Consider the following 20,546-nt stretch of genomic DNA (forward strand, 5'->3'; position numbering starts at 1 on the left):
GTGGAATAAGTTAATTACACCAAGAGCACATATTTTGGAATCTAGCCCAAGGAAAACAGGGGAGATTAATATAGCTACTAAAAGTTTAAGATGGTATAATTTTATATTTAAATTTTAAACTAAGATTAAATGTAAAATAAGACTGACAAAGTTTAACACACACACACACACACACACACACATATATATATATATATATATATATATATATATATATATATATATATATAGTCATGTTACAACATTAAAAAGATTGAAGTCAGTCAAATGCCATAGCAAGAAAATTAGTAATTAATGGGGTCTTTGAGAAAGATGCATTATCTTGCAAAGTTTGTACACAGTATGTGCAAAATAACTCCAACTATCACAAAGCTGTTAGAGCATAACATAGGCTAAAAACAGAGTTGTGAATAATACACAAATGCATGGACCTTGCCATACTAAATAGAGCTAAGACACTCTCCTCCAAAAAAAGGAAGCCAATCTGGTGGTCCCCAGCCATCAATAAACTCTACAACAGAAAGAATAAACTGTTGATGAAAAAAATGAAGTCACAAAACTGGAAAACCTCTCTTATCAGTCTCAACAAAAACCTGAGATCCCTTAACAAATCTTCTAAAGCCAGCTATGAAAGCAGAATTGTGGCTGACACCAAAAACAACCACAAAACCTTCTATAGCTATATTAAAAACCTTCAAGGCAATATCCAGATTTGCTCTGAGTTATTGCACAATGGCACCTCCTATACTGAGCCAACAGATATAGCCAACATACTGGCTGACAGATTCAGTGCCAACTTTACCCCTCTCTCCACCCCAAGGGCCCTATCACAATACCAGAAGAAAGCCTGGTACCCACCATTTCTGTGGCACAGGTAAAGGCTGCATTGTCCAAAGCCATGAATACAGCATCCATGGGACCTGATAATATCCATGGCTGTGTCCTATGTGAGCTACAAAATGAACTGGCACCACATCTGTGTGCCCTGTTCAACCACAGCCTTACCTCAGGGTATGTCCCTAATGAATGGTACACTTCTAAAGTTATCTCGCTCCATATAGGGGGAGCAACTACAGATCCTGGGAACTATCACCCCATTAGCCTGATGAGTCTGGTATGCAAAGCTATGGGGCACGTCGTCATAGACCTGCTTAGCAAAGATATAGGCAATCTCCAATTGCTTAACCCCACACAGTTTGGCTTTATAAAGGGGAGATCCTGCCTGCTGAACTTGGTTGACTTCTTCGAGGCAGTCAGCAAGCCTGTGGATGAGGGTAAGGCAGTGAATACAGCCTACCTTGACCTGGCTAAGGCCTTTAATACCATTCTCCACTCAGGCATCATTGATAAACTCACCAAACTAGGCATCAATCCTTACATCACTAGGTGGGTTGCAAAATGTCTCATAGACAGGACCCACAGAGTGAAAGTTGCAGATTCCAAGTCAGACTGTCAACCAGTCATGAGTGGAGTCCCACAGGGTTTGGTCCTGGGCCCACTCCTGTTTGGCATCTACTTCTCAGAAGTCCAGGCCAACACAGAAGGACTCTGGCTGACCAAGTTCACTGATGACTGCAAGCTAGGAGTCATTATCAACTCCCCAAGTGATGCAGACATCCTACAAAAGGGCCTCTCTGAGACCAATGATCCGTGTCAGAACCATGGCCTGAAGCTTAATGCCAAAAAATGCATTATCATCCCCTTTGGAAAAACTCACTTCCCATGAATTACCATGTTGATGGGAGCCCACTGAACAGTGAAGGGGCCATAAGAGATCTGGGCACCCAGGTCAACAACCACCTCACCATCAACCACCACATTGCCACTGTGGTCAGAAAGTCTTTCTACGTGGCACATTTTATAACCAAAGGTTTTGCATCCAGGAAGAAAGAGGTCATCATCCCTCTCTACTCATCCCTCATTAGACCAATCATTGAATGTAATGCCCCATTTGGCATGTACCTTATCAGACACCTACAACAGCTGGAAAGGCAACAAAAGTACCTCACAAAAAGGATCCTAGGCCTTAAACACATGTACTACATGGACAGACTCAAGAAACTTCAGCTGTTCTCAGTCTGTTATTGTCTACTTAGAGGTGATCTCTGCTTGACTTACAAAGCCATGTCCGACCCAGCCCTACTTGTAATACTACATCTAAATAAATGCCAGTCCCCCCATGCCACATGCTCCAGAAATCACAACCTCATTACCATAATTAACAGAACATGCTGGAGGGACAGGATCATCTCCCAAAGACTGACCATACTCTGGAATAAGCTTCCCATTCATGTCAAGCAGAGAACCTCGCTGGCCTTCTTCAAGAGAAATCTTGATGAGTGGATGGGTAACATAAAGTTCACCCGAGGTTCACTCCAGTTGCCCTACTGTATAAGGGCACTGTGAACTAGCATCGGGTGTCACGGTGCCTGGGCAGTTTTTTTGGGCTAGGCTTGTAAAGGCTCCAGTGCCATTAGGCTAGTACACACCTATGAACCTATGAAAATAATTCTGTAATGCTTCAGCACTTAATAACATAAGTGACTTTTTGAAATATGAAGTAAATAAGTCAGTTATATTACAAGTGGATGCAAGCCAGAATTGGTATAGGACCTGTGATTTTACAGGAAAACTGACCAGTTGGCTATGAATCAATAGCACTAACAAATACACAAAAGATATATGCTCAAATAAAGCATTGTGTATAGTAGTGTATGAATTTGGCAAATTCTATGAATATTTTTACAGCAAGGAATTACTGGTGGAAACAGATCACAAAACTTTTAAAACATTTTTAAAAAGTCCTTATATAAATTACCTTTTTGATTACAGAATATAATTAATCTGTAGACGTATTACTTAAAGGTAAAATGCAGACCATGCATATTTACCTACTAAGAGTTATGGTGATTTCGCACAGCTTAAATTTAAAGTTCAATGTAGGAATAACCCTGTATGTTTTTAGAAAAAGGCAGGAAATTGGTAAGGCTGACTTTGCTCCAGGAATACAACTTGATTATCTCAGTGAACGTATGCAAGTCATACAATACAATTAAGCACATTCTAAAGAAGAGGTGGTTAGCTCATTGTTTTTTATCCTGCATTTTAGATCAGTTCCATTGGATTCATTTACTGCTTGATCTGATAATGTACTTGTTTGTAATGTAAGCTTATTGGCTAGAAAGTTACATTTTCTTTATTTCATAAAATGAGTAGTACAGTGTTTGCTGTCCTGAGATTTTTTTCTACTTTTTCAATTCTCTTCCTCCACTAGACCTGCCTGATGGTTCCTCTATTGTTACTCCATCAGTACATTTATTCAAATGGGGCAAGGGCCATGGATTCCCCGGTTAGGACAGAGTATGACGTATTTGTTCCTGCCCAGGGAATCTGACAAGCTCATTGGTTTTGCATCAGATAAGAGCTGAGTTTTAGGAACTGGGACAGTTTCATGTCTGGTGTAACAGCCTATCCTCCTCCTGGAGCTCCAAATCCTATTTGCAGCTCCCTTGAGTTATGCAGTGCTGCCTACTTCAGGGAAGTGTTTATGACTTCACATATATCTTATTGCCTGGTGCTGCTTTCATGCAAGACATCACTTGACAGAATTTACTCAGCAGGCCCAATCCCCATGGGGGCTCCTGCTAGTTGCCTCCTTCCCAACAGGATGGGTGAGCCAGCAGTAGCCATTCACCACCATTGTCTCTGTCCCACCCCCTCTAATGTCTATAATGCTATTCAAATACTACTCATCTGAGTCACGGTCAGGATTATATCCATCTGTGTCAGAAATTTGTGTCACTCTTTCACACACCTCATAGTTGTTTTTCATTTGTTTAACTATAGGTTTGTAAGGAAACAATTCTGACTGGATTGAGAATGTCTCTTTGTTCATTTCTTAAAGTTTTAAGTGGGACCACATACACATGACTTGGGGAAAAGAGCACTTTTTCTCCAGGCACATCATAATTCTATGACAGATGTAAAGTTGAGTTCAAAAAGATCCAAACATAAACACAGACATCAGAAACAGTGACTCATAGGGAGAAATTATAACTTGCAGTTTGCTATTGCAATACAGTGGGGATCAACAAATTGGCCCTTTTCCAGCTGTGGTATGATCTCAAGAGTTAGCATATATAATTAGCAGTGGGTGAGAGGGCAGGGCTACCTTAACAGGAGATGCGGGGGGGGGGCTTGCCCCACTGCAAAAAAGTTTTTGTTGATGATTTGTTTTGATTTGACATTCTGGATGTCTGTGTTCTGGCATTCAATATTCAGGATGTTCGATGTAATGACATTAATCTATTTTTCTCCACCTTTGTTTTCTGATGAACCTTTGTTAAGTTAGCTACAGGGAACTGATGTATTAATTTTTTCACTGTAGCAACTAATCCATTTCTGGATACAGTTGAGGAACCTGAAGCCCTAGTGTCTGTTTCCATTGGTGTAAGTAATGCTTTATCTGCTGGTATTTCAGATTTAGAAAATAAAAATGTACAGTATAAACATTTACAGTACCAAATATTCCGTTTTGAGGCATACTTGAAATGTAGAAGAGTTCCTTGTAGTCTAATGCCCAGATGTAGTGATTTCGGTCCAGGGCTGCCTAAGGAATGACTAACTTTGAATGCCTGACTTTGGATCGAGTATATGACATCATGAATCACTTTTTTGTAAGATTAAAGAGGAACTTTTGATACAGATTGATACATTGCCAGAGATATTTCTACTACAGCTGTTTTTCTCTGTTTTAAAACAACACTTGGACATTTTTGACTCTTAAATTTTATGAAAGGTGTTTGCCCCATTTAGGTATCACTTGCATTGAACTTATTTGAAGAGGCTGTTTCTCAATTCAAGGCTGAACTTTTTCATCAGTAACAAAATTTTGTACTAGTTCAGACAGTTTTTTTCTCTGATCTTGTACATGATCTGAAACTCCACTTCTGCAACATATTTTATTGGTAATTTACAAGTAACATATTGTTTACTACAAGGTTCACTCAAATAGTGGGTAAGCATTAACATACAGACAGTATATGAAAACTGCAATTAAAATGAAGCATAAAACATCATATCCAAGGTTGATGTCACATGCACCTCAATTGTTTGCCATAGTATCATCATGTTAATGCACAGGCAGGATAATACACAAGGATTTACTTTCAGTATTATATTCCCTGGGCTAGGTAGTGTAAAACATCAAACCTTTGTCCTGGTATTTCAGGTGAACCAAGCCCACAATTAAGCAATATTAAGCTTTATAAGGACAGTGATATTACAAGAGACTGTGATAAACAGTTTCAGTACAAGTCTGAACAGCATGAAAAATAAACACACAAACAAAGCAAGAAATGGCTGAAGCAATGCCACCAAACTAATATTGACACATATGCTATTATACCCCAATAAATGGCAATCATTGTTTGGGACACATGGTCTGGTATATCCTCTCTACAACTCTTTCACCCATCTTAATAAAAATGAATAAATCTACTACATGAAAAAGATCTGACCTAGTGATAACTATATTATTACAAAATGATGGAATAAACTTCCAGTTAAAATAAAACTTTCCATAATTTAGGCAAATATTTGCAAGCTTCCTTTTTTGTTTCCAATTTATATTTTTCATTTATGCCAAAATTACAGCTCATCTCCTATCAGCTCTCCGCAAACTGTATGTAAATTATTACCTTTGTCCATCTTGTTTATTCTCTCATTTCCTATCACATTAATACCACCATCCTTGTTCATAACATTAACAGACTCCTTAATTTCCTAACATGTCCTCTGCGCATTCTTTTGTCCTCCTTTCCAATGTCTGTCGTACTCCGTGCTTCCATCTCTATCGCGCTTTATTTTCATTTTATTTTCTTTTTCCATAAGGTTTACCACATATTACATTAGTTAATCTGCAGTTTTTCTGCCTTGTTTTTGTTCACTTAATCTCTTTCAGCATCTTTGAATACCTTATGTAAAAACTATCTCTATTATTCCAGTATGTATCCCATACACCCACTCTACTGGTACTAAACATCTTTTATTTACCTGCATTTTGTTTACATTTGCAAAGCAGAACATTAAGTTTGCTGCTTATGCATTTTCTCTTCTGTATTAATTTAACATTTTGCATACTGCACCGATGCATTTATTGTTGCTGAGACCGTGCATCTTTATAGATGAGACACAAATCAAAACACAGTTATTCAGGTGTAAGCGTTAAGTTCTTCAATTCTTGCTTATATATTGTTGGCACACACACACACATATATATATATATATATATATATATATATATATATATATATATATCCTTTTCTTTATTTTTACAGTAGCTTTGTAAAGTTCTGTAGGTATATTTAATTTTGTTTATGCGCAAATTATATTTATACCATAGATTTTTTGTCAGTAAATCTTTTATGTCTGAAGCTTTTCTCCTGGGCCTCTAATATGAATGAATCATGTCCATTTGGACTATCTCCCAATTAATAAACAAAAATAAGCAAAGACAGAAAGACCAACAATCATAACCTAAAGGTCTAATAAAGGGATGAGAACTGCAGTTCTGTGTAGCAACAAACAGTGGCTCATGACATAGAAAGTCATAAATAATGTGTGGAACATGAAGACTTATCTCTGACCATCAAGCAGGAAAATGAAACCAGATAGTTCTTTGGGTAGGGTAAGATTAGCAGTCAACATAACAGAGGAACAGAGAGGGAGAATGAGATACAAAGATAGCATGGGGCTTTAACTGCAGAACAGGGAAACTACATCAGCAAATGAATATATGGGGACAGACGACTGCCTTTGTATGGATCACCAATAAGTCCTCATCTTGAGTAATGTGTCTTGTAGACCAGACTTCTAGGAGAATATAAACACAGTCTAAGTAGATGTGGGAAGGCAAATAAAACATTTATTCAACTGCATCAGTAGCACTAAAGGACACTTGTCATTTTACTCAAGAATGCAGCACAAATATTAGGTAAAGGGCAGAATTGTGTACCTGTTATGTGAGGCAAACAACTGATAAGGAATGATTCTTAAAGGTAGTTAGACAAGTCAGAATGCTTTATTTTTAAATGTTCAAAAGCAGAAAGGTGCAAGCCTAGAAAAGCATTTCTGTGGATGTGCTGTGCCAAACCTAATACCAAACTTTTAGAACACATTGAGTAAAAATGCAATAGTTAAAGTGAATATGAAATGGGAAAGGAGAAAGTCAAAATCAGAAATAATGAGAAATGCTGATACATGCTACTATTTTCATTTTATCTCCTGTACATAACTATATAGACAAACACAAGAAGATGTTGATGATAAAATACCTTATTGTATATGAAATGGGCTTGAAATGTTAACAAAACCCATTTTATCTCCTACTCCAGACGTATATGTAGGTAAGATCTTCAATCTGCCAAGCCTGGCCTGGTTGATTAGCTCCAACAATCCATTCTCCTGACTTGAGAAGCACCTCTTCCCTCTTCTTTCATGACAGGAACCCTGGCCCAGTGGGTATTGAAAAACTTGCCCCAGCTCTATTATCCAGGCAGACCACTGGGATGTCTAGTATTACTGAGCTCATTGCAGATACTCAGATTATACTCCTGCCTATTGTGGTTTACTGGCTTGTTCATACACCAGGAATATAGTTTATCTTGCAAATCTGACTCTCTCCAACTCCCCTATTAAACCTACCCTGCCTTTTGTCTCTGCCTTCTTCAACTACTAACATCCTTTCCTCACAATATCCTACTTTACCAATTGGTTCTGTTTCTCCAGCAGATCACTGCATTGTAGAAACCAGACATCATGTACAATGACACTATACATAAAGAAATAACAGCATCACTTTCTGCCTACATACCTATTAATTCCCTTTAATGTTTACAGTCAATTAATCTATGTCTCTGTCCTACCATGTTTGAAGTTTCATTATGATACCACCTATAACAAACCATAACAGCATTACTGTAACATTTTCTTTGCTTATTGATACATAATTCCCTTTCTTTAAAGCTTTGGTTTCTTTTTTTGTTTGTAAATTTTCCCTGGACCGAGCTTGAAATGGTCAACATGGATCATTGCTCTGCCGTGGTTAATAAATAAGCAAATAAATAAATAATGTGCCCAGTAAAATTAACCATTTTCACTTGTCCCTGATAACTAACTGTAGGCTTCAACAGATGAAATCCCACCTAATATTTTTTTTTCAAATCCAGTTGTTAACCAGATAAGCCCACATTTCCCTTTTCAGGGGCAATCTAGGAGTACTTTTAGTTATGTACTCACCATAACTTCAGATGTTTGGGATCCATCTCGCCTACATTCTGAATGATGGGTTTTATGCCAAAGAGCGAAGTCTCTTATTGGCTGAGCTTACTATATCCCAGGATGCACCACCAACAGTCCCCCAGATCTAGTTTGTCCGCATACATGCACACATGCATACCCTGCTTATATAACATCGTCAGATGAAACAAGATAAAAACAGTGGAGCTCAAAACCGTTCTATCTCTTCTGATCTGCAAGGCAGGGGAAGGAAGATGGATCCCAAACATCTGAAGTTATGGTGAGTACATAACTAAAAGATGTTATGTGATCCTCGCCTACATTCTGAATGATGGGACAGCGTCCCTAGCACCTGAATCCTGGGTGGCTCACTGGAAAACACTCCTGTTAGATGCCACATCCAATTTGTAGTGGGAAATGAAAAATAGCAAGCTTGGAATGAAAAGCTATAGAGGTAGCCATAGCTCTGGTAGAATGAGCTTTGATAGATGATGCGAGTTGCTTATTTGAAGAAGAATAGGCCTGAGTTATGCAATCTCTGATCCATTTTGAGATTGTAGCTTTGTGATGGTTTGGCCCAATTTATTATCTGAGAATGACACAAACAACTGGTCTGACTTGGGTCCTGTCTAAATAGAATCGTAATTGCCTGTGAACATCCAACTTATGGAGAGTATTCTGCCTCATTAGAGAATTTTGGAAAGAAAACTGGTAGTTCTAGGGATTGTTGAAGACAGAAACTAGAGCAGACCTTTGGGACAAAGGATGGATTAGGCCTAAGAGATACTCTATCTTTGTGGAATATCAGATATGGTGTTTTAATAGACAGGGCTTGAAGCTCTGAGACTCTTCTTGCTGAAGTAATAGCCACTAGGAAAGCCGTTTTCCATGACAGATATTTTAATTCGCATGTAGCAGCACTAAATCAAGATCGAGGTGCAGGATGAAAAACTGGTGGTCTTAACAGACTCGCACCTTTAATGAATGTTTTGCATAGCCTGCTGCTCATCAAAGGAGGATCCGTAGATTCATGGAATTTAGAAATAGCAGCTAGTTGAACTTTAATAGTTGAGACAGAAGATCCTTGATTAAATAGGGATGTTAAGAATTTCAAAACTTCTGGGACAGGAGCAGTGATAGGGTCTAAGCCCTTGAGTTGAGCCCAGATAGCAAACCTCTTCCACTTACTGAGGTACAATTTGTTAGTGGTGGGTTTATGGGCGAAGACAAACGGGTCTAGTGTGTGGCTTCTGACTAAGGTCGGAAGTGGAGGAGCCAAGCTGTCAATTTCAGAGATTGAAGAGTGATGCCAATGTCCCGACTGATGGATTAGCAAATCCGGGATCAGGTCTAAGGTCCACGGATCGTCCACTGCATGCTTTTTCAGGTAAGGAAACCATATCTGACGAGGCCAGTATGGGGCAATCAGAATCATTGAAGACCTTAGCTGGGAAGCTTTTTGAATGACTTTGGGAAGGAGTGGGATTGGAGGAAAAGCATAAAGCAACCCTGTTGGCCAGGGTTGGGCTAGAGCATCCATGGCGGTACTTCCTGATGTGGAATCAAAGAGAAGAATCTTTGGCACTTGGTGTTCTGTGGAGTCCCCATCTTTTGAAAACCTGGGCTGCTACTGTGCGGTTTAGAGACCATTCGTGAGGAGAGAGAATTGTCCTGCTTAATTTGTCCGCCAATACATTTGACTTTCGGGATATGGGTCGCTACCAAGAAACGGTTGGTAGCTACAGCCCATTCCCACACTCTCATGGCCTCTCTGCAGAGGGATCTGGTCCCTCCTTGTTTGTTCAGATACCAAACCACCGACATGTTGTCTGTGTGGATGGCAATGATACCCTGAGGAAGGAACTTGTGTAAGGCTTGTAGGGATACAGCCCTCATCTCCAACACGTTGATGTGGAGAAGAGCAAGCCAGGAGCCCTGAACTAGCCTGCCCAGACAATGCCCCCCCCACCCTATCTGGGAGGCATCTGTCGTCAGGGTAACCGCTGGAGGGGGGAGAACAAAGGGTTTGCCCTGATCTAGGTTGGATGTCTGAAGCCACCAGCGCAGGTCCCTTTTGCATATTTCCGTAATCATGATGAAATGATTGAGTGGGAGATCTTGAAAGGTCCATTGAGCTGATAAGAGCCACTGAAGAATCCTCATGTGTAACCTTGCTAGAGGAACTAAAAGTACCGTGGCAGACATTGAGCCTAGAGCCTGTAGGACCATCCTGGCTGGGGCTTTGGATCTCGAGATCAGAGCTTGCACTTGGCCCTGTAAGGTTCGGATCCTTTCGGCAGGAAGAAAAACACGCATCAATCTTGAGTCTATCTCTGCTCCTATAAACTTTATGCGCTGAGAGGGCAGCAAGACAGACTTTGACCAATTGAATGTAATCCCCAGGGAAACACCCAGGGAGATGGTGGCTTTGAGGTTGTCCATAAGTAGATGCCTGGTGGCGGCAGTCAGGAGCCAGTCGTCGAGATAGGGAAACACTTGGAATCCAAGGCTCCTTAGGTGAGCCGTCACTACTGCCAAACACTTGGTGAACACCCTGGGGGCTGTGGTGAGGCCAAAGGGCAGAGCACAAAATTGGTAATGACTGGCTCCCAGGCTGAAGCGCAGATACCTTCTGGGCGCCTGATGTATCGGTATGTGATAATAGGCGTCCTTGAGGTCTATGGAGCACATCCAAACATCCTTCTCCAACAACGGGAGAATGGATTGCAACGTGACCATTGAATTTGGATTGGATAGGTTCAGTCTGCTGAGATCCAATATTGGTCTCAGGTCCCCTGTCTTTTTTGGCACTAAAAAGAACCTGGAGTAATTTCCTGATCCGATTTGGTCTGTGGGGACCGGTTGGATGACTCCTTTTTGTAGCAGCTTTGAAGCTTCTGCGGCTGCTATTTCCCTTTGACTGGGTGGTGGGTCCGGGATTCTCTTGGACGGAGAGGGTGAGTATTTGAATGGGATGATGTAACCTCCGGCAATTATCCGGCACCCATCTGTCCTGAGTGATTGACTCCCAGGCTTTTAGGTGCTTGGCAACGACACCCGACTGGCTCCGCAGCACAGCCGGGCAATCCCTCATGTCGTGTGGGAGGCTGAAGAGCCACGAAAGGACTCGCGGTCTCCAGAATTGCGGGGCCCTCTGCCGCCTCTGGAAATTCCCGCCCTCTGCCTCTGAATCTTCCTGCTGTTGGGAGAAAAAGATTTCCGGAACCACATTTTCCCCTCCTTTGGCCTTGGGGTAAGGCCGAAAGGGAGTGGAATAACGGGCCCCACGGCAGATAACGTTTCCCTCTTGCTCACAGCGGGTAAGGGTGTCTTTCACCTTGGGTCCAAACAATGAGGACCCATCAAAGGGTCGGCGAAGGAAGACTTGAAGGCAGCCAGGCCTGCCACGCCATAAGATATGAGCCTCATGGACGAGTTAGCAATTGATGTCAGGATAGCCAACTGAGAGCTAACAGATTGGGCTAGCTGCTCAGGTAGGTTACCCGAGAGGGAGTCTGACAACTCCTTGACCAGATCCCTCTGAAGCCTAGTAAAATGTGCCAAGTAATTCAGAGACCTTAAAGTAAAGGCCGCTGAAGTCAGGTATCCATACTCCTAGACTCCTTATTAGGAGGATGGATGGCCTCTGCCACGTCCTGCTGTGTAGCAGATGCCACCACCATGGCATCTACAGCCCCTTCTCGGGGAGCAGATAAGAATTTATTTGGACGAGAAGGGACTGGTTCCACAGTATCGACAAACTAAATCCAGAAGCTCCGGAGACACCCAGGAGGCGGAGGGCTGAGCCCCAAAGGCCTTGAGGAGCACAGATTCGCAGAGGGGGTTTGGACATCCAGCGTTGTTTAAGGATCTCCAAGATGTCTGCAAAGGAGACATCATCCGAGGACTTAGGGGACCCTCTGCATCATCCATATCCGTGTCCGATGTGATAGACTCGGGGAGTCCACGTGCTTCCTCTTGCACGATCTCTTCCTTGGGGTTCCTCTGAGAAGACTCGAAAAACCCTCAGGAAGGGGAACCCCACTGGGGTAACCTCAGGCCTCGGGGCTCCACTGGCCATAGACAGGGGACTACCAAGGATCCAGTCTCCACGCCCAGGGAAGGTGCTGGTAAAACCGGAGAGATGGCGAAGAGGATTTGGCCAAGGCACTCCTCATGGCCCTGAAAGCCGGACCTCCAGAATCCTGGGAGCGTCCAGTCTCCGGGCCATGATAGTAGGCCATCGGTCCCAAACATCACCCTCGGGTCCAGCCGAAGAAGTCCCAAACTCGGACCCGAGGCCGGGTTGGAGTAAGGGTCGGAGCCGACCCTGAGATCTCCAGAGCACCTGGCAGTCGGAGGAGGAATAGCAATGGGATGGGTCATGGCCATCGGCTCCGAAGCCAACTGGGTCGGAGCCGAAACAATTTTGGAAGACTGGGGACTGGAAAAGTCTTTGGAGCACCCTGTCTATATCCGAATCCGACATTCTCAAGACCGAGAGGAAACAGAGCGGGTTGAAGACCTGCCCCAATGGACTAGGGGACCGGACTCGATAAGAATCGGTGCACACACACCAGATTCTATCGTCTGGCGGGCAACCCTTGTCGGCTCCGAGAGCAGTGGAGCCGAGGTGACCCGCCTCGATGCCCCAGCTATTGGCCAGGCATCGAGGCAGACTTTCGACCTCGGCTCAAGTCTTTGGAGCCGAAGGAGAGGCCTGCCTAGGTCTCTTGGCAGTCGGATCCGACGGGCTGTTTCTTTGGCAGGAGTAGGAGCGGAAGACAAGGCTTCTTCAAAAGAGGGTTTAATCAACCCTTTAAGAATTAATTTATTTTTCCTCTCCTGGAGGACCCTAGAGGAAAAAGCGTGACACACGCTGCATGACTCCTGCAAGTGCTTTGCCCCTAAACAGTAAACACAAAGTAGATGGTCATCAGTGACAGACATCTTGAAAGCACATTTAGTACATTTTTTAAAGCCCGAAGGCCTAGGGGCTTGAGACATAATGCTAACAATTCCTGACAGGAAATTTAAACACTGTTAAGAGATACTGTAGAATCGTAAAGACAAAAAGCCAAAGGCTTACAGACCCTGTGTAAAAACAACCTTGAGTGTAAAACGAACTTAAACACTAAAGTTCAGTCAGAGAGTTTGACCAAAAGGCCCTGGATTAAAGTGGGCCAAACAAACTCTACACACTCACACACAATAGTTTTCAGTCACAATCAAACACAATAACAATATCAATATCAATAGCAATAGCCGTTAAAACGGCTTTTGTTTTGAAAATTTAGCACAAAACTGAATGAAAAAAGTAGTTATAAAGCTACTCAGCCCAGCCAGCTCGAGACCACGTCCTTGCAGTTAAGCGGCAAACGAGATCTGGGGGACTGTTGGTGGTGCATCCTGGGATATAGTAAGCTCAGCCAATAAGAACCCATCATTCAGAATGTAGGCGAGATAGGATCACATAACATCTATTTGTTTAGGGGACCTGTTCAGAATCATACAGTAAGCGAGTGGAGGTGGAAGGAATCAGACTCTGTACCCCTGAGAACAGGAAGCATCTTATTCAGACCTGAGAGTCTTTATCACCCACACTAACTGCTGTTGCTATGGTGAAATACAAAGCACAGGCTAATAGCTGTAGACTTTCCACACTATAAATTAGGCCAAGTTAAAGAAATGCAAATAAAAAGTGGAAGTATGGAAAGCAGTGTGGCCCTAGCCTGCATCCTATTCACAGATAGGGCATAACTGCACAACTGACAGCAGGTAAATTTTCATACATAACAAAAGAACAAAAGCTGCAGTACATAGGTCTGATTTGTGCTGAGATGGATGGCAGGTGATACCACTGCACTGGTACTGTAGTACTGAGATGATACTGAGTGTTGATGTTGCAGTTCTAGCTAGGCCATACTGCAGATTAAGATTCAGGGGAAGGCAGCAATTTATCAAGCAAACAGAACAGGAAATCTTCAAGGAGCTCTGAGATGACAAACCTAGTATGTGATACATATGTGATATGTTATTGTGCAGAACTGCTATCCACATAGGAATGTGGGTGGCCTATTTCACTACAAACTAAAGCCTCCACAATCAGCTGCATCATGGAAATGTCACTATATCAGTGCATTATGGAAGTTATCCTAGAGTTCATGACTCGTGAGTATGTTTCATAAGGACATGGAGAAAAAATTGCCAATCACAAAGATGCTTTGTTAGTAAATGGTGAGAGTGGTCAACCTTGGGTATGAGGTATTCGTTTTTCCCCAAGGGGTAGCAATCTTGGAATAAGTATATATAATTAAAGGGGAAAGGGGCATTCATGTTTTCCTTGAAGGTGTGCAATCTTGGAGTTGGTAGATGTAATTAAGGGTGACAGAAGCAAAGTCCCCCACACACACACACACACACACACACACATGAGGGTGCAGCATTTTGCCCACTGTAAAAATTGCTTTTATTTTAAGATTATCATTCTACTAAAACTACAGTCCCCACAGTCATCTGGTTCTGTAAAGAATAATATTTTAGTGGCCTATGGGAGTCATTCAAGAACTCAGGCTAATGGACCATGTTTCATATAACTGTGGAGAAAAGGTTACCAGTCACAAATGTGTTTTACTAGTAATTGGTGAGACTGTGCAGTCTTGGAGATAAGGTATTCACTTTTCCATGAAACCACTCTGTTTTTGAGTTAATGTATGCAAGTAAGGGGGTAAAGGCATTTGTACCTCTGCAAAAAAATGGCATTTATTTAAAATTTTAACAGGTCATATGTTCCTGATTGTTAACATTTTCTCTACAATCCTAAGAAGCACGGACACATTAGCCACAAGCTCTCAAACCAGACCTATAACCCACCTCTGAAACTGTAGAAATGTCTTAGTCATACATATGCAAGACAAGGGTCACTGTCCTCACTTGTACCTTGTGGCAAAAGGCAGAACAGATCATATTCATTGATTCCCCACATGAATGTAACTGCTTCATGCAGGCATTCACAGCTAAGGCACAAACTAAGGTAATACAGAGGTCCCTGGTAAATAGAGTCCACTTAGATAAAGGGGAATTTACCAGTGGAGGAGACACACAGGGGTCATTACAGGAGTTGGCCCTTTTAAATTAATATATAAGTGACACTGAGATATCAGAAGGAAAAGGTATTGATGTTTGCAGATGATACAAGAATACGCAACAAATACATGAGAAACTGTAAAAGAAATGTCATTAGATTAGTACGTCTGGAGGAAAGATGGAGAACGTGGCGTGGGAAGCAATAACCTGCAGAAGGAGGACACAGGTGAAAAAGACATAACACCACAAAACAAAGTACATGCATGCATAAAAAGAGGCATCACCAGTAGAAATCAATGCATTATTATCCCTGTATACAGACAGGTCAACAACATGTGCAGTGTTCACAAACAGTGCCATACTTAGATAGCAGCTTAACATATAATAGAATGGATATGGATAGGAGAGGAATGCAACAGGAACTGCCCATGCTCTGGAATAGACTTCCCATACATGTCAAGCAGACCACCTCACTAGCCCTCTTCAAGAGAAATCTTGATGAGTGGATGGGAAATAGAAAGTTCACCCTGGGGATCACTCCAGTGGCTCTCCTTGATAGAGGCACTGGGAAGTAACATTGGGCAGCATGATGCCAGGGCACTTCTATGGGCTAGGCTTGTAAAGGTCCCATGGCTGTTAGCCTATTACACACCTATGAACCTATATTTATACTCCTCAAGGTAATCCAGAATCCATGTAGGGGTACTGTTTCAATAAAGTGAGGCATAGGAGAAGAAAGATAATGCAGTCTGAAAGTACAAGCTGACTGTAAAAAGGATGTCTTAAAAGAAACATGTACAAGTATTTTTTTCATAGAAGGGGGTGACAAAAGATTTTAACAGTCAGACTGAGAAGGTGACAGAGTAAAAAGCAATACAAAATTAAAAGCACATAGAACCAAGATAAGGTAGTTACTATGCTGGATGTAGGAAAAAAGAAATACGCTTTTGGTAAAGAAGACTATGCAATTTGCCCTAAAGGCAGAGAATCTCTCAGATTAAATGGACCAAGCAGTTCTTATCTGCTGCCAACAAATCATGCATAGGTGTAAGCAGGACTGCTGCTGGTGGTGTGATCTGCATTAGCATGCACTCGTAATTCATTATGGCCCACATTGGCCTCAGATGAATATTTTCCAACATGAAGATTATCACTCTGTCAGCTGACAGCTCATATGCATTGAATATGACACCACTGTGAATGATTCTGTCTTCTCACTTAGGAGTAAACATAATATGTACATATGGAGAATGAGCCAGGTATTTTCCCAAAGGATGGTAATGCTGAGACATCTCATGTGCAAGTACAAATATAGCCCATACAGGAGTGTTTACAGTTACAAACACATTTCCCACTCCCTCTCTCTGCCTCACTAATGAAAGTAAATTGCCAAGTACACCAAAACCACTAAGTGTTTATAAGAGGCAGGTGTATTTGCATTCACTGCCTACATGTAGAATCATTTTGACCTTGTACTACGTTCTGGATGGTTTATGCTGCTTTAAGCTTCTCCAACTTGGTGTAATCCTTCACCTCCAGCCCACTTAATGCCATCAAAGCTGACATCACTTTGCACCATCACTCTGACATGGCCTTGGCCGCCTGTCATCAAAGGCCAGCCTGAAGAGCCATTCACTCACCTAACAAAGCCAATACACTCTATTACAACAGTGACCATCCCCAAGACAGATGCCAATCACGTCTGTAAACACTGCCTCTATCCTTCGTGATAAGTCACCTCTCTCACCCCTCCAGTGCACATGGAGCTTACCAGCTTACCACAGATCCATTCCACCCATTTACCTCTACTTGCTAACTTGCTACCCCCATAAATTATGTTATTTTTTTCCTTTTAATGTCTCAAGCTCCTAAAACACCAATTTGTCAGCCACAATATGTTGTACTTTTAGCTACATTATCATACAATATTAATGAATTTTGATAGATTGAGTCACTGTTAGCTGTGCTATAGATTTATAATACAGTAAAACAAGAGGTTATTCTAAGAATAAAATACTCATTTCATATGTATTGCCCTCACCACCACCAAACCTATTATAGGCAAGCTCCCCTTTCTGATAACCATACCTGTGGTTGCCTTCTTTCTCGGTTTATTGATGTGTAGACTAGATAGTTTTGCATGCACCTGTGTCCTGCCTGCAGATGGCCCCCTTGAGTCTTTCTATCCATCTTTCCTAAGCCATCTTTTTGTCATCCTTCCCCCTTTCTTCCATTGTATCCTGTTGCAGTACAAAGAAGGAAAACACCTTTTTTGTCTGAGAAAATGCCTTTTCCAAGACTTCCTGTAACTATTTGCTGCAAAAATATTGGACGTGACAGAATGCATTATTTATAGAGAGTGTGAGCCTCTTTCACGGTAAGGCACAGTGATATTTTGAGTGCTCATCTTTCAGAAGAGAAAGATAGCCCAAATGGCTGAGAATTCTGAGGAGGCGTAAACAGATATGCTTCAACATTTATCATCAATAAACCGAATATTTTATACATTTATTTATTTATTGCATTTGTTAACCAGGAAAGTCCACTGGGCCTGAAGAGAGCCCATTTTCAGTGGAGGCCCGGGGAGAAAAGCTCCACAAAGATGCATGCAATTAGAGTAAAATCACTTGGATAGAAAAACAAGATTATACAGTACAATTACATTGCATAAGACTGGTAAATAGAAGCAAAGGTGTAAGAAGAAAATACAATCATATACATATAAAAATACAATCATTGACATATAAAAATCATATAGTACAATTATATTGCATGACTTTGTGTAATAGAAGCAACAGTGCCAGAATAAAGAAAAATAAAATCATTGATATGTACAAGTAAAGACAGACATAATTTCTGAGATGTTTGTGAATGCTATTTACATTGGTGCATAGGGTGGATTCAAGTACACAAGAAAGTAATAAACTCTAGGTGTGTAGCTGGGAGGAGATTAAGCATAGAGTGAAAGATGGAGGGGTATATAAGTCGGGAGGTTGGATAGGCCTGATGAAAGTGACAGGGAGAAGGAAGTAAATGATGTGATAGCTAGAGGTATAGCACTGGGAGAGAAGTCAAGAACTGTGGTTGTGTGTTTGGGAACAGGGGCATAGCCATTTAGAAGAGAGATGCAGTTTGAGGGAGTTTTTAAAGGAGGTCAGGTTGCTGACTGCTCTGAGTGATGGGGGCAGATTATTCCATGCCTTAGATATGTAGTTGGAATACAACATTTGGCCAGTTGAGAACTTAGGTTTCTCAATGGATAGTAGCATTTTGTTTTCGAACCTTAGGTGCCGGTTTGGATGATACATGGACAGAATGGAAGAGAGGGAAGGGCAAGTTTCTGGGTGGTAGATGAGCTTATGGGCTGTAGTTAGTTGTAAGAATGTGAGATAGTGTTGGGATTCTAGCCAATTAAGTTGATGCAGAGCAGAACAATGATGGGTAAGATGTTTAGCATTTGTAGCAAATTTGGCGACTTTGTTCTAGCAAGAGTCTAGTTTTGTTTCCAAGGAGGACTGTAGTTTTGTGAGGATAGGAGCACCATAGAGAAGTGTTGGAAGCAGGAAGGAAGAGGCCAGAGCCTTTTTAGTGGAGAGACTGAGAAAATAGTTGTGCCTGTACAGGGCACCTAGTTTTTGATATTTTGTTTGATGTTACTGCAAATGTGCAGGTCGAATGTTAACTTGTCATCAATGATGACTCCTAGTAATTTGGTGTTGGGGAAAACTTCAATAATGGTGTTATTTTGGGAGTGAATGGAGAATAGTGACTTGTCAACAGAGCTGGATTTAATGGGGGTAAGTATTAATAGTTTTGTTTTATTGGGATTGAGAGCGAGATGCTTGTGGGACATCCAGGTCTCTGTGGAAGTAAAGGCTTCTTGGGTGAGATACTGTAAAGTGGAGGCAGATTTAGCAGAGCAGATGATAGTTGAGTCATCTGCATATTGGATGACTGTGCTATGGATGACAGAGGAATGAAAGTTACTGACAAATATGCTGAATAAGTGGGGACCCAGTATTGATCCTTCGGGATGCCTGTGTTTGTGGTTATGAAAGGGGAGGAGGCATGTAGCCATTTAGTAGATTGCTGCCTGTTGTTGAGATAGTTAGTAAACCATTGTATGGTAGGGGGAGATAGCCCGAGATTAGTGAGTTTATTAAGCAAGAGAGAGGTGATATGGTGTCAAATGCCTTGAAAGATCTAGAAATAAATAAATAATACAAAAATAAATAAAAACAAAAAAAGCGGTAGTCTGATTGCATGATAATTTCCAGGTAATGTCATCTTGTTTTTCCTTGTAGGACTGGAATTATACATGAAAAAGGTAGTAGTGAATAGTTAAAAGAAAACCCAGGTTAATTAGAAGCTGGTTTCCTAATATACATAAATACTATGGAACTCTCTACTATATAATTTAATCTGGAACCTAGAATAGCACTCACTCTGTACACAGCATAAGTCATTCTCTATTTAATGCTAAAGAACACAAGAAGAGATAGTGAAACAGGATACAGAATTGGGCTGAAAGTAACAACAAGCAACTTTTTTTCATATTTTTAAGGTCAAGTGGTTGATCAGGATGCCCTAGTGGAAGCCCTTCAGAAAGGTGTAATTCGTGCTGCAGCACTGGATGTAACATGCCCAGAGCCATTACCAAGGTATGTAAGCAGGTAATTCTATTGTTAAAATTAGTCCATGTGATGGGCTAGAAGGGCTTAGTGGGGGCCCTTCAAACACAGTGCAATTCATGCCGCAATATTGGATGCCAAGTTCCCAGATCCATTACCTGGGTATGTAAGCTGATAATTCTGTTATTTAAATTAGGTCACAACATGATTGGTCAGGATGCACAAATGGTAACTATGGAGAAAAGGGATAAAATATAAATGCAGAAATTAACATAACCACAACAGCTGCCAAGGTATTCTGACAACCAAATTAGGTCATATAATGAGTAAAGAGGGTCTGGTGGCAACCCTCCATCAAGGAGGAACAAATACTACTTTACTGGATGTCATGTGCTAGATCTCCTGCCAAGGTTATTATTTAAAGTAAGTTTACCCACTTTGTCTGAGTACTGAACACTGTGCACTGCAATGTATAAGGCAGAGTCCCTCATTGACTCTCTTCAAGAGGAATCTTGATGAGTGGATGGGAGA

The 20,546-nt window shown here is 41.4% G+C and overlaps 1 protein-coding gene across 2 annotated transcripts in view; it reads left to right on the forward strand.

Annotated features, from left to right (window-relative positions):
• Positions 1-20,546, forward strand: part of LOC122798226 (glyoxylate/hydroxypyruvate reductase B-like) — a 250,870-nt gene that overhangs the window by 189,774 nt on the left and 40,550 nt on the right. For both annotated transcript variants that reach the window (XM_044066998.1, XM_044066999.1), the window contains exon 5: positions 19,949-20,045. In XM_044066998.1, coding sequence (XP_043922933.1) covers positions 19,949-20,045 — 97 coding nt within the window. The remainder of the gene's footprint in view (positions 1-19,948; positions 20,046-20,546) is intronic.

This window comes from Protopterus annectens, chromosome 3.part1 (genome assembly GCF_019279795.1).
Source record: "Protopterus annectens isolate FY-2018-M chromosome 3.part1, PAN1.0, whole genome shotgun sequence".
NCBI lineage: Eukaryota > Metazoa > Chordata > Ceratodontiformes > Protopteridae > Protopterus > Protopterus annectens.